Raw genomic sequence first — 24,152 nt, 5'->3', positions numbered from 1 at the left:
AGGAATACCTTTACCTCTGTGAATCTGAAAGTTCAGAAGCAAAGGACAAATTCCAGGGGAGGAGAAATTTGCCAAAACTGACTCAGGAAAATAAAGAAAACTTAAATAGTCATGTGGTTCAAAAAATATTAAGTTATTACTTAAAACTCTTCAGACAAAGAAAAAACTTAGAGCCGAATAGACTCATAGGAGAGTTCTGGCAGTCCTCCCAGAAGCAAACCCTTCCTGACTCACAGAGATTTTCCAGAAGAAAGAGACACCCCCGGAGGCCAGGACGAGCCATCACATGGGGTCCCACACCGTCTGTGCACATGTGGAACCCACGGGACAGGTGACCCGTAAGGGCAGCAGCTCAGAGCTGCCCAGGGACTGGCAGGGGGCGGGGGCCGGGAGAGGAAGGGCTAGTCAATAGGTTCAGGGATTTCTGGGGTGATGAAGACGTCCTGGACTAGAAGGTGGTGGTGGGGACCCAGCATTCGGTGGACGAATGTCACTGAAGTGCACGCTGCCAAACAGCTGAAGGGTCACTTTACACTTTGTGAACCTGAACTCAGTGAAAACTGCACATCAGCCTCACTCAGGAGCTGAGAAGAAAACCTGCGGAAGTTGTCCATGGGACATGCTTCTGAGCAGGGACCAGGGGGGTCTTCGCTCCAGCACCAAGGTCAGGGGGCTGGGCCAGCAGGAGCCCCCTCCTGCCGAGCACGCAGCAGACCAGTGTGCAGACACAGCCCCGAGTGTGCAGACCCCGCCCTGAGTGTGCAGACCTCCCCGAGTGTGCAGACGCCACCCCGTGTGCAGACACAGCCTCGAGTGTGCAGACCCCGCCCCGAGTGTGCAGACACCGCCCTGAGTGTGCAGACCTCCCCAAGTGTGCAGACCCCGCCCCAGTGTGCAGACCCCGCCCCGAGTGTGCAGACACAGCCCCGAGTATGCAGACCTCCCCAAGTGTGCAGACACCACCCTGAGTGTGCAGACCTATCCAAGTGTGCAGACCCCGCCCAGAGTGTGCAGACACTGGCTCGAGTGTGCAGACCTCCCCAAGTGTGCAGACATCACCCCGACCCAGCACGGCCTCCCCAGCTGCAGCATCTCAGGGTCAACGTGAGCACCCCCCCCCCAGCTGCTCATGCCTCGGAGGGCTGAGGACGGGCCGGAATTCTCCGGCGTGTTACGTCAGCGTGCTGACAGTCCGTGGGTCCACGTGAGGGATCCCACTCATCATTACTGCATAGTGCACGGGGCCCTGGGAGTTCCAGGAGAACATGGACAGCAGCCCTCACCCTCGTGGGGATCTCCCACTGTCCACACTGACACACTCTCAGTCCTCTGTGCCTTGGCCTGGGTCCCCAACCACCCTCTGCCCTGGCCCCGAAGTCCAGCATTGGGGGTTTGCCTGTCCACACTGACAGCAAACCTCGACTTTTCTACCCCATTCTCCCCTCGCCTGCCCTTCCTTCCCTCTCATGCCCGGTCCACCTCAGGACGACCTGGTCCTTCCACCCTCTGCTGCTCCAGTGACCACAATCCCACCGGTGGAGACCACTCGGACCAGCCCTGGGTCTCGACCACCCCCTGCTCTCTTCCGGTCCCACCCAAGGTCTGCCTGGCCACCTCCGGAGCCAGGAGAGTGCGTGCACTTTGCAACAGCTGTCCACCCGCGTGCTCGGAGGACTCCCGTCCTCTGCATGCCTCGGTTTCTGCAGTGTACCAGAAATCTGGCTAACGGAAAAGCTGTTGTGCGGGTTTAATCAGGGGAGATGTGCAAGCCATACTGTCAGAGATACGACTTACGAACAAGGGCACAGCAGTAAGATGCCGTCTCTGCAGCTTACTTAATGCAATTCCCCTGGCACTTTCTGAATCCCTAAAATAAATTAGACTTGGGGCATCTACACTGTGTGCACAATGTTTGTGTGGCCTTGATCTTACTTCCTCACCAAACAGGTCTGTTTGAGAGTTCAGACCAAAGCAGCTTAGCCCAGAGATCCTTCTGGGTGTGCCCCTAGACGGGCTGCCTCCAGCGAGTGCGTATCAGGGTCCCCATCCGGTACTCGAGGCCGGCCACCGGCCACGGATGCTGTTTCCAACGTCACAGACGGAACGAAGCGGCCCAGCCCAGGAAGGATCGGGTCCCCAGCGACAGCGAGCACGCTAAGACAATGCCCAGGCCCGTGGCTATAGCAACCGAGCCTCCTTGGAGCACGTTTTCCATTAAAGCCGCCACCACGTGGCTCTCGGCTCGCTCCTGCATCTCAGACCAGCCTATTTTTCTCACAGCCTTTCCAGGCTCTCCCGTAACGATGGCTCCTAGAAGATCACCAGGCCTGCCACAGGGCTCCTACTGCGTGCGATGGTGCGTGTGAGCATGAGTGTGGCTTTCCACCCTCCTCTGTCAGGGCTGGCCACAGACTGTGCATTAAGGCCCTCGGTGCAGCCAGACCTGGCCACCGGGCTGGATTTGGTCAACGTCCCCACAGTGCCGGTGGCCCCACCTCCAGAGTCCCGATCACTGATTTTAGCGCAATGGCTGTATGGCTGAGTGTGACTGGCTGGCGGGGGAAGGGACGGAGGGCGGGCAGTACACAAGAAAAACAGGCGAGGCTCTTGGACGGGGGGCTGGGTCCCCGCCGGCCCTACCCTTCCAGGCACCAGCACTCAGGAAAGGTGGACCTCCCCAGCCTCCCACCCTGGCTCCCAGCTTTAAGGAATGGGATCAGTTTCATGGGGTCCAGGAGCCTTTTCAGGGTGAAAGTTTGGGGTACCGGGAAGTTCCAATCTTGCAAGAATGTAGCAGACGGGGCGTGACCACTCCTGCGACGTCCTTCACCATCAACGCTGAGTGGATGGACAATGTCAGGAGCCACTTCTGGGGCCCCAACTCGGCCCAGAAAGCCTGGGGCGGGTGGAAGGTTCCCTGTGCCGCGAGCCTGTGGGGGAGGCCGGGCGGGGTGGGCTGTGGGACGGACACCTCCAGAGCCGCCTGTCACCACTCCTCAGCAGCACCGCTGGTACTGGCTGGGCCCCCCCCCAGCAGAGAGGTTCCGGGAGACAGCCGTGCCCCAGGGGCCCGCCTCGGCACTAGACTCAGCAAATGAGACCCAGAAAGCCGCGGCTCTCCTAGAGCTAACATTCAGGGTGGGGAGGGTGAAGACAGTAAGCCCGAAACAGACACTGAAGAGAATTCTGGACAATGAGCAATGCTACCAAGTAAATAAGCAGGTGAGGTGGGGTTCACTCCAGAGATGCTGCAGAACGGGAGACCCGGGTCTCAGAGCCGAGGCCTGAATGACGGAGGAGAAACCGGCACGTGAAGCGCCAGGAGAAGAGCTGAAGGCAGAGGGATCGGCCTGTGCAAAGGCCCTGAGGCAGGGTGGGAAAGCAGGGAGTGGTGCAAGCAGCAGCGGAAGCCGACTGGGGTCATAAATGGTGGCTCCCAGGGACCCTGGGCAGAAGTCTGGGGTTTGCTCCCAGCTCCCGGAGACAACCCCAGGAGTCCTAAGCAGGGGAAGGCTTGGTGTGGTTTACATTTTTGAGGAGTGACCCGTGGCTCCTGCGTGGAAAACGGCTTATACGAAAGGGCGCGGTGGGAGCAGAGAGACGGCGTGCGGCAGCCAATGTCCGCCAGGGGTGCTGGCCTGCACGAGGAAGGCGGACTCGGGTGTGGGTGTCAGGAGGGTGACAGCTGACAGGCTGGATGTGAGGGGTCAGGCAAAGCCAGGAGCCAAGGATGCCCCCCGATCAGGCAGACCGGGGGGTCCTCAGGAAGAAGGGGGATTAGCTGGAAGGCTGCAGGAGCAACAGGTTCTCATGTTCTGCTTTTTGAGCAGGACCATGGGCTGGGAATCGACACTCCCCTTACAGGAAAGTGCAGTGTGAGGCGTCCATCAGAAAGAGCAGGTGCCCCGTGGGAGACCGGATCCATCACCATAGCGCTCAGGGGAGAAACGGGCCCCGGAGATGAGGCTGGCCAAGAGGGTTTGGGATGCCAGAGAGAGGCCGTCTGGGACACTGCAGAGTCCTGTGCACGTGCCCCCCACCCCAGAATGCCAGCAGGAGGGGCCCACCATGCTTGGCATTTCAGGAAACAGCCCAGATGCCCGCCAACAGCAGAACACAGGACGCGTGGATTCCCGCTAATGAACGAAGGCTTCACCAAGGGCACGCGATCGCATGACAACTCCAAGCATCAGTGGGATGGCTTAAAGAAACAAACAACAACAAAGCCATCATTTTGAGCAAAAAAAAAAAAGCAATCAGAGAAGAATGTGTGGATTATGATATTTACGTAAAATTCAAAAAAGCCTAGATTACGTTGTACTGGAGACACTGTCTGGAGATAATACATATATGGTAACGTGTTTCTAAGACACAGCAGGGACTCACACACACTCAGGAGAGCAACTACCCCCCGGGTTATCAGGAGTCGAGGCTCCCAGGAGCACGGGGGGCGTGGAAACATCCACCCTCTCAGGCTCCGATGGAGGTGTCTGGGGGTTCTGTTGTATGGGCGTTCTTTATACCTGGCATAGACGCATACGTGCTTTTGCGTGCGTGATGGATTTCCAGTGTTTCTTTTCAGAGGAAGAGAGAAGTGGAGCCAACAGTGCAGACGGCTACCGGAGCTGAAGAGCCAGGCACTTCTCAGGGAAGGGAGCGGGGAGGGAGCAGGCCAGGGGGAAGACAGGTCAGAGGAGGACCTTTGCTACATGGACACTCGAGAGCACATGCGCTCGCTCCCAAGGAGGACTCCCAGCGGGAGCAAATCCCGGCAGCCGCTCGGGATCCCCAGACTGGGATCTCCATTTAGGGAAACCTGCACTTCGCATGCCTAGAGGTAGGGATGCCCACCTGACTGTTCGCAGCTTCCCCTTAACATGAGCTCACGTTAAGGACAGACTACACACAAAGCCTTTTTGTTTAAATCCAACAATCTTTCTAAGAAAAGCAGCGCTATCCCTGTGTTAGAGACACGTATGCCTCCTCACAGAGCCAGCTGAGGCCCAGGCCCTCCGGACGGTCAGAAATTTCATTGTTGGGGCGCCTGGGTAGCGCAGTCGTTAAAGCGTCTGCCTTCGCTCAGGGCGTGATCCTGGCGTGCCGGGATTGAGTCCCACATCGGGCTCCTCCGCTGGGAGCCTGCTTCTTTCTCTCCCACTCCCCCTGCTGTGTTCCCTCTCTCGCTGGCTGTCTCTGTCAAATAAATAAATAAAATCTTAAAAAAAAAAGAAAAGAAAAGAAATTTCATTGTTATAAGCTTTTTTGTCTCCGAAAATCTCTAAAATGTGAATACGTATGATGACGTTTTTGATTACAGTGGAGGAGGAAATAATTCCTGGATAAAAAGAGAAAAGCCTTCCTCCCCCGCGGCCGCGGCCGGGTGACTGTCGTTATGAACCGTGCTGGCATCTGCGGACGTTGCTAACGAGGGCAGCCGTGGCCCACGGAAGGCCGCGTGGCAGGGTGCTGGCGTGCGGGCTTCCCTGGCTTGTTACGGAGCTCGGATGCTACCTCCCCAGAGAAACAAGAGTAGTCACTTCCCAGCTGTTCTGTGGCAGGACACAATGCGGAATTTAAACCATTAAATAGTTCTGGAAGCCAAAGAACAGGTGGTAAATGGTTTCCGAGGCAGATGGTACTTTTTAATAGTTGTATTTGACCGTCGGCCGCTCCATGAGCGGCTGTAACCATCACTCCTATTTTACCTTTTTCACTTGAATGCTTGCAAAATGGGGGCCAAGGTTTAAAACTAACTACCATCAGTCTTAAAAAAGGAAGGAAAGGAGGGAGGGAGGGAGGGAGGGAGGGAGGCAGGCGAATAACTTCATTTATTTCCTCAACGCGGGGCAGCACCCCCGGGGGTCGGGGACAGCAGCGCCGGCGGCAGGTACAAGCCCAGGCAGCCGGCGGAGCCGCCCTCGGCTGCACACTGCAGTCTCCCCCAGAAACCTCGGGGTCTCCTTAAAAACCAGGAAATAAATACGACACACGATCCATCTTCCTCCGAACGCTGCCTTCTTTAACCTGAGGCCTGGCACTTAAAGCAGCGGCTGGAACCAGCTGCGAGCCCGCGGACCGAGCGGACAGGAGGTCGCACGCTCGGCCAGCCCTCAGGCTGTGGCCGTGCTGGCAGCACGGTGACAGGCACTCCGCCTCCCTCCCGTCCAGGACACCCTGACTCAGGAGCGAGGGTTTGGGAAACAGTGGCAGAGACCGTGGCAATGCCAGCACCGGCCGCGTGGGGGAGGCTGCTGAAGGTCGCAGACGTGAGCACCCGGCCTGGTGCCTGCCGCAGGCCGGGCCAGGACAGGCAGACTCGGCCCCGCCACACCCGACGTACGGGCCACGAAGGGGACAGACACGTGAACAGAAGGGAGCCCGCAGCCTGCGCGGTCCCGGGGAAGAGGACGGCGAGGACCTGCGTCACGTGTGCCCGCAGCGCTCTGCGGGACCCAGGTCACAACTGAGGTGGACCAGCTTGTGGGGCTCTTCAATACGGCGCCTTATTCCAAATGTTAACTCATGTTAAAGGCATACAGTTAAGTGTAAGTCCTCCCCTGATGTTGGCAGCGATAAGCCAATCTCCTTCTGGGTCCTTCCGTTACTGCACCACTCACGCTCCCCAGTGAGCGTATCCACACACCAGCGCGAGTTTCCACACCTCCTTAAGGGGCGTCTAGACTATAAACCAGGGCCTCTCGACACAAGCACTACTATCTTGGGCCACGTAATTCCTCATCGTGGGGGCCGTCCCGGCCGTTGTGGGGGTGTGGAGGTCTCCCTGGCCTCTACCCGCTGGATCCCAATAGAACCCCCAAACTGTGGTGACCAAAAAAATGTCTTCAGTGTCGCCAACCATCTGCCCCCAGTGAGAAGCGTAGAGCTACACCCCAGAGGGCTTCTAAGCTTATCGGGCTTTCCTGACCAAGCCAAGGGTATAAATAAAATAGTCCAGCTCCTTTACCTAATATGTGAATTCTCTGAATAAACACAAAATTATCCATTTGCAGATAAATTAAAATTCACATGCTTTTATAAAAGCAATTTCACCATCGAGCACACTTCGCAGACAGATGCGTTTTTCTCGGTGAGTGAAATCTGCTTCGCAGGGGACGCCATTCCGTCTTGGCCCCACCTAGCCCTTCTGCCATCCCCGTCCCCCTCCAGGCACCTGTTCTGAGGGGTGGCAGGAATGTCCTAGCACCGAGAACGCTCATCGGCCTTGGCAACTCCTCGACCTCACTGAATCTCATTCTATGGAGCTCCTGACGGGGCTTAAAACGAGCTCTGAGGGACAAACTGTCTGCTCAAGTGCCTCTGAGCCACGGTTCTCAGAAAGTACTCCAGGAAATTCTGGAAAGGGCTAATCACAGGCATGGCCAGTCTCACCCAGATGCCTTCTGCTGACGTCAGGGGGACACTGCCAGGGACAGACTGCTAGGTGGTCTGATCTCCCAAAGGACCCCCGTAGCAGGGGCCACAGGTAGGACCACAGCCACCACTGGTGCTGGAAGTGGGCACAGAACTCAGAGGCCGCACCCCGGGCTGGGGTCGTGCATCTGGACCAGTCCCCCCACCCCACCGCCTTTATTTCAAGTCCCAGCCGGTCCCTCTGCCACAGTGCACAGTTTTCAGGTCTTCAGATCAATACCAGAGGGGCCGTTTTAGAGGCTGCATCTGGAGTGCCCCCCCATTCCTTCTTCCTGAAGGCACATTTCGGTGGTTACCTACAAGACAGATCATGTTGACGCAGTCGTCCTCTAACTGAATGCACATTATGGCAGATTTGATTATAGCACCTTATAAAATGCAAACACAGAAAGACACCTAATTATTATGGCACTTTATAAATCATACGAGGCATGGAAAGTGAAGCCACCCCTGGGGTACATGGGTTTGGGTTCCTTCTAAGATTAATTTTCTCAGAAAACAGTAAGTCATCCTTAATAAATGCCAATGGACTGATGGATTTTAACTGAAATCTTGACACAGCTGTAAATTATGTTCCACACGGGATTATTTATGTGTTTTATTTATTTCCCCATCACACCCTAAATGCATGTTCACTAACAGCTTGAAATAAGATTTTGTTCTTGAGAATACAATGTTCTACTGACCAACTAATTTATCAAGCCAATAGAGAAACACGGACACCAAAGACCACATCTGACTTTCCAGAAACAATGTCAGCAAACCGAAACAAGGAAAGGACGAAACTGGGTTATTCCTCATTCTCCCACGAACTTGGATGTGCGCGTGCACGTGTCTCACAACGTAGCGATGTTTCCTATTACTGATAACCTAGCCATCGATGATATTAATGCTAACATGAGAATTTTAGTATCTAATACTAGAACTCACAGAATTTGTATTCGGGTCTTACCACATCACAAGCAAACCTAACACGGAAGCGGTAGTACCAGCTCTCAAGACTTGAGTACTTACTGAAAGTCATTCCAAATTCATGTCGCTCTTGCTACACTTAAGGGAGGGACCTAAGCTCGCGCTCACCAGTGGCTTGGACATAGAGTGTGCCGGTCACCATTAACAGACATGCACCTACAGCTCTGAACACACACATGGACCACGGAGTTGCAACCCATCCAGGACCTGGGGCCCTTCGTCTCCCTGCTGAGCCCCCAGACACGCATCACGGCTCCACTCGGGTACCAGAGTGTCCACCAGCCCCATGTCCACCTGAAGACTCCCCAGAGGAAGCGCAGGCCCACGCACAAAGGAAGCCGAGGACCTCTGTGGCCATCCACGCCCCTCAGTCAGCCACGCGCGTCAGGGACTCCCTGCGGTCCCCGTCCCCGTGTTCAGAACAAGCCAGCTGGCGAGCCCAGGGGGGTGACTTGGTGAGCCCCAGCACTGCACTTTGTGTTTTACTCACTTAGATACTTAGCTGTTTTCTGGCATGTTGTCTTTGCTTCCTTCTGAGCCCGTGGAAGGAACCACAAACCTCTGGGTACCTTGACACTCTCAGTGACTACATTACTCCCCCTAAAAACTTAGTAAAGGGAAGTCTCACTTCTCTGAGTAGAAACTTCCAACTTGGCCTCATGGCAGAAATCACCCAGGTCAGCTTAGCAGGGCCTTCTTCCATGGAGTTGAGGTCCATTGGTGTAGTGTGAAGATGAGCAGAACCTGGGCAAGCCCTGCAGCACATCCCTCCCTGGGTGCCCCTCGGCACACGAATCCAGGGAACCCCAAAGCCAGAGGCCGGCTGGTTCCCGCCTTGTTCCCCGCACTGTGAGCTCCGAACCAGCTCTGGGCTTTGAGAGACATGCTCTGTGCTTACCGGAGAAGGGGGCGGTCCTCAGGGGTATCTTGATGGGTGCCAACGTCAGGAAGTGGCAGGGCTGCACGCTGGAGGGGGATGGGCCCCCAAGTCCCTCGGGGTCCACAGACACCATGGCGGCCGCGGCGGTGATGGCAATGCTGGGGCCGCTGCCAACGGGCTTCAAGCTGTTGTGACAACCACCTGCAGAAGACAGACAGGGAGGTCAGCACAGGGATGCCCGGTTTCCCCCAGGGGGATGTGCCACTTCCTGATGCAGCATATGATCGCCCAGAAAACAAGGAAACCCATGCCATGTGCCGATATCCTAGAACAAATGGCATGAGTTCTCAATCTGTCCAGGTGTTGACTGTGCAGAGCACAGGCACACCGCTGCGTGATGTTTGGTGAGTCACATCGGGGACACGCGGGCCGTCGGGAGCGGCTCCTTGGCTGTGGTGCACACGCGTTACGTGCATAACCAGGGACGGTGGTGACAAGCACGCAGCTTCTTGGAGCAGCGGGGGATGAGGGCCAAGACAGGAGCGCATAAGGCAGGAAATGGGCTGCTGTGGGTCAGGGTGGAGAGGGTTCTCCGGAGCCCGGGAGGCTCAGCTGATCCTTGAGGATGTGGCTGCCCCCTGCCCGGCCTCCGCAGAGGAGAAACTCGATACCCCTATCAACTTGGGCAGCCCCTTGTGAGGAGTCAGGCTCCAAACTTGCAATTCAGCTCGTCTTTCCTGGCGAAAACATGAAAGTTTGCTTCTGTCTCTGCCTTTTCTGTAAAGGTTTTTTGGGTTCTTTTGGGGGTTTTTTGCTGTTTTTTCTTTTTTTTAAGGAATCTTCAGTCCCTAAAATAACTGTGGTTTCTGAGAAATATTCTGTAGGTACCAGCTTATATTGATAGTGCAAGTTCTGGAAAGCAATTTGGAAATATGTCTTTAAAATGTTAATATAGCTTACAAGTTTTGATCTAATGTTTCCCTTCCTAGAATTGACCCACGTGCTCAATGCCTAAGATTTAGAGGGAGAAAACTAGAAAAACCAGCAAAGGGCAGATGCTTGTATTAACAATGGTGTGTCCGCTCGAGCCACCGAACAGCCGACAGAATCATACAAGAAAGAGCACTGGGTACCATAGGGATGGCTCACAATTGTTCAGTAAATAAAGCGAATTACAAAATCATTCCTATTTCTACACTATATAGTCATCCAGTCAACAACTCCTAATTTGGTTGACTAGATGCCAACCATGTTCCGGCTCTTAGGGACAGAGCGGTGAACCGAACAGGTGGAGGGCCTGCCCTCAGGGACCACAGCTCCCAAGGAGGGAGACACACGGTATACACTTCCCTTCTCTATTTGCTTTGTGTTGTAGGTATGGACACAATGCAGAAAAGTAAAACAGGGAAGAAAAAGGATTGGGAATTGACATGTGGGTTTCATCTTCACACACGTTGTTAGAAAGGTCTGCCCTGGGAAGAGAGTTTACAGGTCACAGCCTGCAGGAGGCGAGACAGGAAGAGCTGGCCAGGGAGAGGCGAGGAAGTGCAAAGGCCCTGAGGCAGGCACCTATCCAGTGGGTTCCAGAAGCTGCAAGGAGATCAGGGAGATGGCGTGGAGGGGCAGAGATGAGGAAATTTGAGCATGGGGTCGGGAGGAGACTACACTTTGCAGGCACACAGAGGCATGTAGATGAGAGGAGGGTGCGGTGCAGAGGAGGGCCATGCTCTGACTTTCATTTCAATGTATCACCCTGGCTGCTTTGTTGGCAACAGACAGGAAGGGGGCCAGCTGAGCCCTGGCTACACTCTGCCAGATCCTATTGAGTCTGTCTTTGATTCTATCTTTCCATAGTGTTCAAATTCCCTTTGACGGGCATATACAAATTTTAAAAACGTAACTTAACTTTTATAGAGTAGCTTCTAAGTTTCCAGAAAAATGGAGCAGAAAGTACAGGGTTCACATATTCCGACACACCCAGCTTGCCCCCATGCTTACGGTCTTGCATCAGCGTGGTGCACTTGTTAACGACGGGGGAGCCAAAACTGATACACTGTTGTCAACTAAAGCCCAGAGTTGACAGCAAGGTTCGGGTTTGCTTTGCGCATTCTCTGAGCTTTGCCGAAGACGGACTGTCATGCATTCCCACCACAGAATACAGAAGAACTTCACTGTCCTGAAATCCTGTGTCCCGCCTGTTGGTCCCCCTCCCGAGCCCACCCCCACAACCAGATCCTTTTACTGTCTCTACAGTTTGGCCTCTTCCAGGATTCGTATAATTGGAACCACACATTGTGTACCCTTTTCAGACCGGCTTCTCCCACTCAGCAACATGTGATTGAAGTCTCTCAGTCTTTTCATGGCAAGATAGGACCTTTCCTTTTATCACTGAAAAATATTCCGTTGTCTGGAGGGACCACGGTTCACTCAGCTACTGAAGGGCATTGTGGTTGCATCCAAGTTTTTGCAATTATGAATAAAACAGCTACAAACATGTGCGTGCCGTTTTTGTTTGGACGCGAGTTCTTTATCTGGGTAAACACCGCGGAATGTGCCTGCTGGATCCTGGATCGTGCGGGAAGACGACACTGCGCTTCGTAAGAAACGGGCAGCCTGTCTCTCAAAGTGGCCGCACCGCGTCACCTCCCCCGCAGCCAGGAATGAGCCCTCCCGCTGCACCTCCCCCTCGAGGCCTCTAGGGTCGGCATCCAGATGCCGGCCACTCTGACAGGTGTGCGGGAGCACGTCCTTGTTGTCACACACACGTCTGCAGTCAGAAAACATCTCGCTATTCGAAATACATTCTCTTACTTGATAATAAAAACCCATCATAGAACATTTATAAAATGGAATAAGTGTGTAAAAAGGTCCCCGCAGACTCCCCGGCTGAACACGGCTGATCATCTGTCGTGCGGCAAGCCAGCAGTTTCCTGGGGGCGCTGGCTGCACTGGTGTCCCCATCAGGCTGCAGGGGCAGCTTTTTCAGGAGATGTTACAAAATAAACACTTCCCTTATCATTAAATGGCTTACCCAGTCCAATTACTAATCGGAGCCTAGCATTCCAGGCAATACAGCTGACACACAAATTTGCCACATTGACTACAATCCCCATCATAACAGGTGTCGCCTCCTATTATAAATAAACATGACATAAACAACCGTTTGCAAAAACATTCATTTCTGCATGTACTGCGCTGGGATAGATGCTCAGGGTTGACGCAGTGTGAGTATTTTGGGTGTGCACGTGTCAGTTTAATGAGGTAAATCTGTGAAAGCCAGCACACCATAACAGCCCTCTACAAAGGTTTCTTATTAAATTCGGCTGCTGTCCCTCAGGACCCACAGTTATAGGATCTCACCCTGGGTGTGTTCACTGGGGTTTAGCCACCAGTCTGCACTGTTTAGGGACTGGCTGGTGAGACACACCGCCAAGTTCCATGACCTCGATGACATGCTGCCTGCTGGATTTGTCTAATAATCCCGACCTGCCGTTCAAAATAAGCATGACCTTTTAGCAATAAATGACAAAGTAATTACTGGTGTTTTAAAAGAAGCAGACGCTAAGACAAGAGTGTTTTGTAGATGGACATACACGGACATGTTTATTACCATGTGATTTTGTTGTCAAAAATAATATCTCACTTCCTGATTTCAACTCTACTATGAAGCTATAATCACCAAAACAGTGTGGTAGTGGCCTAAAAACAGACAAACTGGGCAAGAGAACAGAATCGAGAGCCCAGAAATAAACCCAAGCATATATGGCTGAGCTAAGAACACTCAGTGGAGAAAGACTGTCTTCAACGGCTCTGGGATAATGGGATAAATGGAACTGGACCCTCGTCTTACACCACTCACAGAAATCAACTCATAATGGATTAAAGACTGAAATGCAAGACCCAAAACTATGAAACTAGAAGGAAACATGGGAACAAAGCTCCCTGACGTGGGTCTTGCCGACGATATTTTTTGGAATTACACCTGAAGCACAAGCAGTGAAAACAAAACAGACAAGTGGGGCCGCATCAAACCAAACAGCTCTGCACAGCGAAGGAAACTGTCCACAAGGTGCAAAGGCAACCCGCAGAATGGGAAAAATATATATTTGCAAACCATACATCCGATAAAGGTTAATATCCAAAATATACACAGAACCCCTACAGCTCAACAGAAAACACACAAATAATCCAATTTAAAAATGGGCAAAGGACCTCAACAGAAGTTTCTCCAAGGAAAATGTATGAAAAGCCAACAGGTGGGTACACCAGTGCTCCACTTCACTCCTCATCAGGGAAATGCAAATCAAAACCACAATGAGGGATCGCCCCATGCCTGTGAGAATGGCCATCCCCCCAAGGATGAGACGACAGATGTTGGCGAGGATGTGGAGGAAACGGAGCCCTCGTACGCTGCTGGTGAGAGTGCAGACGGGTACAGCCGCGGTGGACGGCACGGAAGGTCCACCAGCACATTAGATACAGGGCGACCATGTGACCCAGCAATTCCACTCCTGGGAAATATATCCACAGGTAATGAAAACACTAACTCAAAAACCTACACTCCCAGGCGCACAGCCTGATTCACAGCAGCCAAGGTGTGGAGAGCACCGTGTCCATCGATGGGTGAATGGATGAAGAACGTGTGTGTATAAATATATGGACTGCTAGTCAGTCATCAAACTCAGGAAATCTTACCATCTGTGACAACACAGATGGCCTCTGAAGGCATTATTCTAAGTGAGATAAGTCAGAGAAAGACACATGCCACGTGATTTCACCGATATGTGGAATCTCTAAGAAAAACACACAATAAAAACAAAAACCCAAACTCACAGAAAAAGATCAGCCCTGGGGTTCCCAGAGGGTGGGGGGGGGAGGTGTCAAAGGGAAAACTTGCAGGTGTGGAGACAGTGCTGAGAATGTCACCTAGAGCAGGACGCCCCAGCCGACACCGCCCAGGATTCACAGGAACGTGGTTAAAAGAATAAATCCTGAGAGTTCTCACCACACGGAGAAAAATGTTTTCCCTTCTTTCTTTTCTCTGTGTCATCTCTATACAAGCAGATGGCCGTCAGCCGGGCCTACTGTAGTGACCATTTCACAATGGACGTAAATCTGGCCAGCGTGCCCTACGCCTTACGCTTACACAGTGATGTATGTCAATGACTTCTCAATAAAACCGGAAAAAAAAGAGTCAGCTGAAAAGGAAAATAGATAAGTATACCTTATCTACCTCTTAAAAAAAAAGCCTGGAAAGATAGTTTTTAAACTGCTTTGAAATCATCTGGTTACATATAAAAATGCAGCCTCTCCAGGGAGTTCACAAAATCGACTGAACCGCATCAGTGAAGTCAGGACGTTCATAACCAACGGCCACAAAATGAGGCTCATAACTGGTGGGCGAGATGGAAGGTGCCCTGCTCTTCTTGCTGCCAGGGTTCCACCAGCTCCAGGCCGCAGCAGGGCACACTGTGCTGACATCCCAGCCAGGCGCCCGGTGTGCAAGCAGAACCTCGCACCCCGCACCCCGCACGCCAAGAGCACACGTGAGCCCAGGCGCACCTGTGCGTGTGTGTGAATGAGCAGAACACACGTCGGGACCTGGTGCTTCAGGTGAGCACACGGTAATAAAATTCAGGGAGCCCAGCTTGGGCAGGAAGTTGCTGGCCGCCTCGTGTTTTCCTCTCTCCTTCCTTCCCCGCACACCTGGGCCAGGCATGTACCGAGCATCTCCACCTGCCAGACTGCACCCAGCTTGGGACTGGGACATGACAGGAAAGGGGACACCCATGCAAACAGATAAGTGCTGCCCATGGACAGCAGCCAGCAGGTGCACAGAACCCGTGAGAGTCCGGGACGCCAGCTGCTCCCCCGAGGGGGCCTCTGGAGCCCAGTCTTGGAAGATGAGCAGGCACTCAGTAAATTGTGTCGACTGATAATAATTATCATCACTTCCCTTCCCCAAAGGACTGCAGAGAATCCCTTAGTTGAGTAAATAAGCAGAGAGATAAAAGGTGCAGCCAAAAAACCTGCTAAGCCAGCTAAGAGATAAGCCAGAAATGCTAGCCCATAAGGATTACTTATAAAAAAAATCAATGTTTTAAGCAAAACCGTAATGAACCCTGAGCTTCCCTTGAAGACCAGCTGAGGAGACAGTGCAGGCCAGCAGCGGGGGGAGTGCGTGTGGCCCGAGCCTCGCCCCGGGCTCCTGTTTTATCACTGCTCCCATCGTCTGCCTCCTTCTCCGATTCTGAACTTGCACAAGCGCTGTTTGCATGTTTCATTCTGAGTAATCGCTCTGGCAGCCCTGCGAAGGAGAACTTCTACTGTCCTCCGTAGCCAGAGAGTGGGGCTCGGGGAGGCTTCAGGCACCACACAAAGGCCCCGGAGCAGGACGGCCGGAACTCCGGAGCAGGACGTCTGACGCGAATCCCCGCCGGCCTGGCGCTGGCGCCCCACGGGCTGGCCATGTGCCGCCTCCAGTCTGAGACAGCTGGGGGGACTGCCCGGCGGGAGGCCTTCCCCCTTCGCTCGCCGAGCCCATGGGAAGCCTGTGGCCACAGCCCCCACGCGGGCTTGTTTCACCTCCCTTGGCCTCCGTGACCCCGGAGGGCAGGCAGGCTCTGGCGGTGAGAGCCTGCCGCCCGAACGGGCACCCAGCCAGCAGCTGGATTTTGCTTTTCTCAGGATACAGTGAGGAAACAAGAGAAAGGCTGGTGGCCATGGGAACGGGAACAGTGGGACAGTTGGGGACTCCAGAACTGCCCAGCAGCAGCGCGGCTTCCAGGTTTGGACTGTGCTGTCTCTCCTGCCCCCCTCCAGGTGTGCTCTCCACCCGGAGGGGGCCCTCAGCCACCGCGGGGCACAGGCGGTGCTGGAGAGGACGCACCCCTGGTCCAGGCCACTGTCCCCGCGGAGGACGCTCAGCCTCCCAGGGCTGCTCCGGCGTCAGGGCATCACCAAACCCTAAGCTGGGGATTCGAATCGGCAGCGGATTGCGGAGCAAACTCCCGCTAAAGGGTTAGCTCCTGCATCTTCCCCGAAGAGCAGGAGGAAGGCCGCACACACCTGGTCTACGTGAGAACCCCCCCCCCCCCAGCCTGGGGGAGCCAAAGACCCGCAGGTGTCCAGGACGGCAGAGGGGGACGCGTGAACCACGGGACTTCTGACGAGTCTTCTGCCGGGAGGGAACCTCCACTGACAACCCCAGCTGCTCCCTTCTCTGCGCTGAGGCACATATCCAAAAAAATAAACAATCATTAGTTTATTATGTCTATTTAGCAAATGATTTCAGCTCCGGTGGAAATCCTTCAGGCAATATATCTACCAACTGGTAATTATTTCTGCAAAAACGACTGTTTGATCAGAGCAGTGACTTCAGGCACGCGGTGCATGTGGGCGCCGTTCTTGGAGGCGAGTCTGGGGTCTGCAGCGGGCAGATGGGAGGGCTGCGGGGCTCGGCATCAAGAGTCCAGATGCCATCTCCCTTCCTGGCCCGAGAGCCCAGACCTCCGCTCCCAGGAACGAGGACATCCTTTCAGCAAGATGGGGACGGTGTTGTGTCTTCATGCGATGAGCCTGCTTTTCCCAAGGAGCTACTTTAGAAACGGTGGTGTTCTGTGTCCTTGTGTGGACACTTACCAGCTGTGGTGAGCGTGGAAATGACAGAGTGTCCATCCCCATCCCTAGACCCCCCTCCTGAATTGTTACCTTGGGTGAGGCTGGGTGGACTCAGGGTCTCGGAGTCAAGCCCACAGCTGTGGGGGCAGACCCTGAAGATCCCATGGTGCAGGTCTGAGCCCCGTACCCCCTGACTGATGATCCCTCCAGGTCACTGACCATAAAATGAAAGGGGTCCACGCTTCCTGGCTCTCGGCACTGAAGGGGCCTCCAGCTAGGATTAATTCAGCTCCTTCTCCTCACAGCCATGGGCACCTCTGGGGCTCCTCCCAAGGAGCTGAGAGCAAAAGATACAGCTTTGACTCACACGTGTGTGTCTCGAGCAAGGACACCTGATGATGCGAGCTCAGAATGTTCCCTGGATGCCACCAGGCCAATATGAATGAGCACCCCAGCCCCCAACTGGACAGAAGCCCAAATACCTAATCACAAGTCACCTTCTGGAGGCAGTGCGCACAGAACAGGAGCATGGAGTTCGCTCTCCCTGCGCGGCCCCGTAGACCCCGCACGAGACGAGGACGCATGAGTTATTCAATGCCAAGACGGTGGCAAATTCACTTAGCTCCGTGCATCAGTTTAGAAATACTAATTTGTTTTAATTTTATGACTTCATGTAACTTGGTACACAATAATTTGAATATTGATTTTATTAAAACTAGAGATTAATTATACTACCCCAAAGAACAAATTGCCACTAATACTAGGTAATCTAAATGTCCTGACTGCTGTAATAAACTGAGTCAGGGAAGGAAAGGGGAAGAGAGAACAGGGGAGCAATTTTCTTCATTAAGAAACAATGGACCGTTTGACAGTAGCTTCCTCTGAGCGCCGTGAGCCCAGTCTTCCGCTCTGGGCCAGCACCCTTCCATGGCAGCCGGCTCTCTAGAATCCCAGCGCCCCCACAGGAAGGAGAGGGGTGTGAGCAGACCAGGCTGAGGTGCCCCAGGTGGGAAGCAGATGGTGACAGCTGGCCAAGCTGAGCCCAAGCACTGGCTCGGCATTGTCCCTTGTCTCCTCTGGACTCACTTTCCATCAGAACATCCAAGACCTGGCCACTTTCCTCACACACACTTATAAGCTCCTTGGGGGCAGGACTGTATCCACAGGACATGTCTAGGTATTGGGTATGCAGTTGGTGCTTCACAGATGCATGCCAATCGAATGGCTCCTAGACAACATTCACCTTCTGAAGGACTCACTACATAAGTGGCTTAGTGGGTTCCGTGGGTCCCTACGGACTTCAGAGTTCACTCCTGAGTGGGGCTCGCTCCTGGGGGGTCTAGCGATGCCTGTCCTACAGGTCCCCCGGGGGGTGCATGTCTTTCCCTAAAGGAAGTGCCTTTTTCTACAGAATGCAGTGGCACCTGTGAAAGATTAACCTTTTGCCTTAAAATAAGTGTATTTACACTCCCGACAGGAAGCCCGACGTTTTGCTGACCTTGAAGCAGGACAAAAGCTTATCTGTTTGCACGACAACAAAAGTTGTGTGGAGGGTTCCTTAATGCGTGAAGCAAAACTATGCTGTTTATCATCGCACAGCTGTTTCCAAACCACTTCATTATGCTCTGAGCACACATGATTTACACTCACCTCTTACCTGACTCATAATATCCCCTGGCAGTAATAAAGCACAGGAAATTATTCTCAGCCTGTGTCTTTCTCTTCAGAGACACATTTAGACAGCGATGCCATCAACCAGCTGACGATTTTTAGGAATTTTCCTGCTTTGCCGTGCCTATCTTCATTATGAAATTAAGATGATTGAATGTCTCATAATGGAGACACCAAATATGCCTTTCCCTTCACCACCTGCCGGAGTGGTTCTGTCCCCTGAACCTCTCCAGGAAAATGCGCGCGGCTGTTCCCTGGCTAGAAGGTTCAGGGCGGTGGGCGGGGCTTTCACGGATGACGTCAGGGCAACCATGTCTGCACCGAGGACCTTCCTCCTCAGAACCCAAGCGCTGCCCCCCACAAGAGCCTCTGGAACAGGGTTCCGTACGTGTCCCTGATGACGACGCACAGCACTTGGGAATAAACAATTTAAGACAGAAATGTTCATAAAAACGTTCTCATCATCAGTAGCTGCTGCTCAAAGATGCAGCACCGAATTCGCGCTGGGTTATGGCTAAGGATGGAGCCACTGTGTCTGTCCTTGTGGAACCGATGCCCTCCACGAGACCGGAGTCTGAGTGCTCCGAATGCAGACGCCGGTAGAAGCAAGGATCATGACGGCCCGGCTCACACTGGAGAATTCTCCTGGGCAGACCGGGCCCAGCAGGCCCGCGCCGGGCTCAGAACCTCAGCTCCTACCCCACAGGCTGATCGCCAAGGACAAGGGGACCTAAAATCAGCAGCCCCATTACAGAGACCGCGAAAGATACAAGGCAGGTTTTGGAGCATTTTTGAGCTCCGGCCCCTGAATCGTGCGGATTCTCTCCCGGGCGAAGCCAGCCTGCCCCAGAGCCTCAACAAGAGGCCGGCCAGGGAGCCGCCGCAGCTACGCGGACGCGCCGCCAGAGTCTCCCAGGGGCCCTGAAGGGTGGCCTGTGCCAGGCCGCAGCCCCTTACAGGGGCCGCTCTCTGCGCCTGCCAGCAGGGCGGGTCCCCGCGGCCAGGGCACGCACTCAGCGCTCAGTGCGCACGCATGGAGCACTCCCGCACGCAGGCACGCTCAGAACCCGCAGCCCGGCCTCGGGAGCCTCGGCCTGGTGTGCGGATGGCCGCCAGCAGGACAGCGATGGGTTCGTGGCCACGCCAGCTGCTGGGTGGCAAAGACGTCCGGAGAAGGACACCCGCCAAGGCAGGGTTCTCTCCCACGCAGGGGGCAGGGAGGCTAGCCCCTGAGGTCACGTCTCAGCAGAGACCTTAAGGGAGCAGGGCGTGAGCCGCGGGGATTTCTGGAGGAACGATCCAGGAGGAGAACAGGCAGGTCAAAGGCCGCAGGCTGGTGCTTGGGAAGTGGAAGGAGCCGGAGGGGTGGGGCCACCCGGGCTGTGCGTTTCCTTCCCCCTGCGGGGGCTTTGGTCACTCACCCAGGCTCTGGCTGAAGGAACGGCCGCGAGGCTTTGCAGGCCCTCCTGGGGAGGGGCCGGGAGAACCTGGATGCTCCCTAGGAAGCCGCGCGGCTGCCGGCCCCACCCGGCCCCCAGGGCCTCCATCCGGGACTCTGACCCCACAACGCCGAGCCTGGGGCCATGGGAAGGGCCTGAACTCCCAGCGCCTGCGCAGTCGGCTATCCTATCCGCCAGGCGGGCCACCTCCTCCGGGCAGCATGTGTGCTGCGCAGGCGCGGCGGCCCCCACCGGCCAATTAATCTACACACCTGAGCCACTGCGGTCTTCTCCACACTCAAAACCGACCCCGTCAGTTCGGTAGGCATCCTTACCCGACTGACCTCCTGCATCCGGGCCGCCTGCCCCGCGAGTGGCTTTCTGAAGGCTCAGGCTGCGTCCGTCCTGCCGCCCGAGCTCTGCCAGTCACCCCGACGCTTTCCCGTCTCCCCCCTCCACGACCACAGCCCTGCCTACGCTGCCAGGACACCTGCAGCTGCCCCTGCGCTTAGGAGTTCATCCCGGGAAAGTCTGTGCCCCTCGCAGCCCCAGAGCCAAGACAGCCGGGAGACCTCTCGCGGCAGCTGCAACAACCCCCTTCTGGAACCCGTCCAGCCTCGGGGCAGGACCCAGTGTCCCCTGCGGGAGCCTGTGTGAGAAGTCGGTGCTAATCCCCCTGCACGGGGAAGGCCCTCACAGAGTCCCTGCACACCGTGCACGCTCGGGTAAAAACCGCTCATTATCCTTGCAACTCCGAGGCAGCGTGAACCGGTGCTGACTTCACAAAGGGACAGAAGGGGGGAAGGGAAGGGAGCCGCAGGCAGGTAAGCAGGAGCCTAAGATGCTTGGGGCAACATATTCACCATAATCGCCATTCCTGCCCGTAAACCCCAGGCCTCTCCGCGTGCCTCGACTTCTTACCACCGAAAGCATTCCCAGGAGGGGCCAAAGAAACTCAGTACCATCAGCGTCAAAAGCAGAGGGCAGAAGCCCTGGAGGAAGTGACATTTGGGGAGACAGATGCAAGTCGCACATTGAAGGGTGCCCAAAGCCGAGAGGCCCATAGTCACATTAGTCTGGCATCCATGAACACGCCCAACAGAGGAGATGGGAAACCAAGAGGGACCCAGGAGGAACACAGGCCACCCAGTGTGCCCATGAGGGCAGTCACCCTTCAACAGACCCACCTCAATTTTTGGAGTCCCAGAATCATCCGAAGGAATGGAAAATGGAAGAGTTCAGAGTTTTAATGGGTCTCAGATGGCCCTAGCCCAAGGCAACCTGTCTAAACTCATGTCCCACTTCCAGCACCTGGGTCTGCCTGTCCCTGCACTGGGTAAGCCACACCCTCAAGCAGTACATCCTGTCCCCACGGGACCTCCCACTGGGACTCACTGGGTGGGAGTTTCTCCCGTGTAGGAGCTAGCCTGCATCCTTAAATGTGGAGCCACACGTGGCGTCTGTGTCTGCACAGGAACACACCTGTTCTGTCTACGGTGGCAACGTGTGGAATCGGGTGTCCTTGGAGAGGCACCTGTGACAGGCTGAGGGCAGGCAGTGGCAAGCCTTGTCACCAGAGGCTCTGCAGGCAGAGGCCCCCTGAGGCGGGCTATCCTGGGCCTTATCTTTTCCTTTCCCCAATATAAAGGAAAGAAGTTTTGCCATCCATCGAATCCAAACAAACCTTGGGGGCCTGTCCTTCCTCTTCCATCTCAATGCTCTTTTCTTGACCTTTAGAGTCAGTCACAACAGTTCATTTATAAAATTTGCCGTGTGGTCGGTGAGAGCTGCTTAAGTCTCACCCAAGCAGGCATGAATGTCCCTGCTGCTCTTCCTCATGGTCTCAAAAGCAAAAATCTACCGCCAACAGTCACTAACCTCCTTCCTTCTCTTGCAATCGTAAAACTCCGTTCTCTGCATTCCAAATTGCGTCCAATCTTCCTTTTACTGAATCAGCAGACATCTTTTTGGGTGTCCATTATGTGCAAGGTCTTGCAAAAACGCATCTGAAGGATACCCTGCATTCCCCACACTGCATAAGTAAATCTGCTATGCAGGCTTGTCTCTCTAGCATGAAGAATGAATGTAAATAGGCTAATTAGAACAGAAGAGATTCAAGGTTCATTTCCAATTAAAAAAAATCCACTATATTGAAGATAATGTTACCTGAAATGAATACTTATTTTCCTTAAATGAGTGAATTATGTATTGCTTATGTAAAAGGCATTTACATTGATGTAAGGAGGAACCAGGAAGTTGCAAGTAAAACTCAGGACCAGCAGGTCATTATCGCGAGAAGAAATACAAGGACTGGTCATGGGAAAATATTCACATATTTATTCTTTCCAAAGGCAAATCTGACTTGAAGCTCTTGAGGCTTAACCTCCAGGGAGCTCATTCACGCAAACTCTCTCAAGCCTCCATCCTTAATTCCTATTAGTGACTTTGTCTTCTTTTCTGAAACACCTGGTCTGCCCCTTCTTACCACCTTCAGTATCTAAAAGTAAATATTGTCCAAGACAAATGAAAACCCATGCTTCTGCAAAGCCATTTGGAAAGAACTGACCCAATTCCCACGTCCCAGAGTACACATAAGAGCTGGATAGTCAGGTCTAAATGCTTGCAAATTTCTCAGAATTCTAACAAATCACATTCACATGAATTCAACAAATTTAACAATGATTGCAGGAAATTTTAGACACAAGCAGCATTTTTTTAGGATTCCTGGTGCAGTTTTTCTGTTGTTTTAATTTGCAGTGTTGGTAATACATGGTAAGCAGAAGGGAACTAATTCTTCCTTATAGAAACCAGTGAAAGTAGCCTGGGGAGTCATACCAGAAAGACTGGGTCTCCCTATCTGAAAACTTTCTGCCAAAGGTATTTTAATCTGTTCCTACAACAAGTGAGACACTAAAATGTTAACAAAATCAGCTAGGATACGAGACCTATGGAAGCCGACTTTTTAATCTGTTTGGTTTACCATCTATCCCCCAGAGCATGGTATGTGGTAGGTCCTCAATCCATACTTGTGGTATTGATCATTGTTTAACATTTCCAAGCACATTTTAGAGGCAGGACATGTTGCCAGGCCCTAGAGATCCAGCAGTAAACAGCACAGGGATTTTGCTCTTGAAGAACTCACTTCTCACGTGCATGATGCTAATACTGACTACTTAAAGGAAGAAAATTATGGTTGGACAAGCTGAATATTTAACTTTTATCAAAAACATTGTTTCTCATAAGTTAATTCCTTATAAGTCTTGAAACTAACTTTTGATTGAAATACAGTGCAGGTGATATTCCTATTTCAAGAGAAATCTAGGATACTCTGCTTGGCTGTCTGACCATAAGGGTATATAATGTGAGAAAAAAATGTATACTCTATTGGAGGAATATTTATTACACAATTGTCGGAGTAAGTGGATATGGGCCACTGAGTTGGCTGGTCTTCTCAGTCAAAAGAGTTGAGCTGACTTACGTTTCCAGCCGTGTGATGAGTTAGGTATTCTAACTAACGGACTCTCCAGTCACTGAAAAGAACAGCCCCAGATAGACTCCACTTTGGGATGCTTTGCTAAGCTTGCCAGTAGTAGAAGTGGTCTCCGAAGACTGCATCTCTTCTCACGTATGAGCAAGTATTTGGTCTCAGGTCTACAGGTAGCAGACAGGAGGGCAGGATGCAGCAGAGGCACTCTTGGGGGCTGACCTGCAGTGAGATGGGAGAGCTGCGTCTAGGGTTTTAGAATTGGGCAGGAGTTGTATATTCATGGGGGACTTGTCTCATCCTGGGTAAGTGGTACCCCTTATTTCTGCAGAAGTAAGTATAAAACCTCTTCAGAGGAAAGCACAACCAACTCAGGCCCACTGACGTTCCACATATTACGATAAAGCGATAACTTCATCACTGAAGTACCCCAGGTCACAGCAGAAGCAAGCCACTGGGGTGACACTCAACCAAATAACAAACAAATCTGGATCCTCAAAGACCAGCAGTGTTGGAATCCGGATCCTCAAAGACCAGCAACGCTGGAATCCAGATCCTCAAAGACCAGCAGTGTTGGAATCCGGGTCCTCAAAGACCAGCAGTGCTGGAATCCGGGTCCTCAAAGACCAGCAGCGCTGGAATCCGGGTCCTCAAA

The 24,152-nt window shown here is 53.4% G+C and overlaps 1 protein-coding gene across 1 annotated transcript in view; it reads right to left on the bottom strand.

Moving 5' to 3' along the window:
* TCERG1L (transcription elongation regulator 1 like) overlaps positions 1-24,152 on the bottom strand; it is a 177,911-nt gene that overhangs the window by 130,736 nt on the left and 23,023 nt on the right. The window contains exon 4 of the mRNA XM_026494420.3: positions 9,302-9,484. Coding sequence (XP_026350205.2) covers positions 9,302-9,484 — 183 coding nt within the window. The remainder of the gene's footprint in view (positions 1-9,301; positions 9,485-24,152) is intronic.

This window comes from Ursus arctos, unplaced genomic scaffold (assembly GCF_023065955.2).
Source record: "Ursus arctos isolate Adak ecotype North America unplaced genomic scaffold, UrsArc2.0 scaffold_7, whole genome shotgun sequence".
Taxonomy (NCBI): domain Eukaryota; kingdom Metazoa; phylum Chordata; class Mammalia; order Carnivora; family Ursidae; genus Ursus; species Ursus arctos.
The sequence above is the reverse complement of the archived record's forward strand: the minus strand, read 5'-3'. Positions and strand labels throughout refer to the sequence as shown.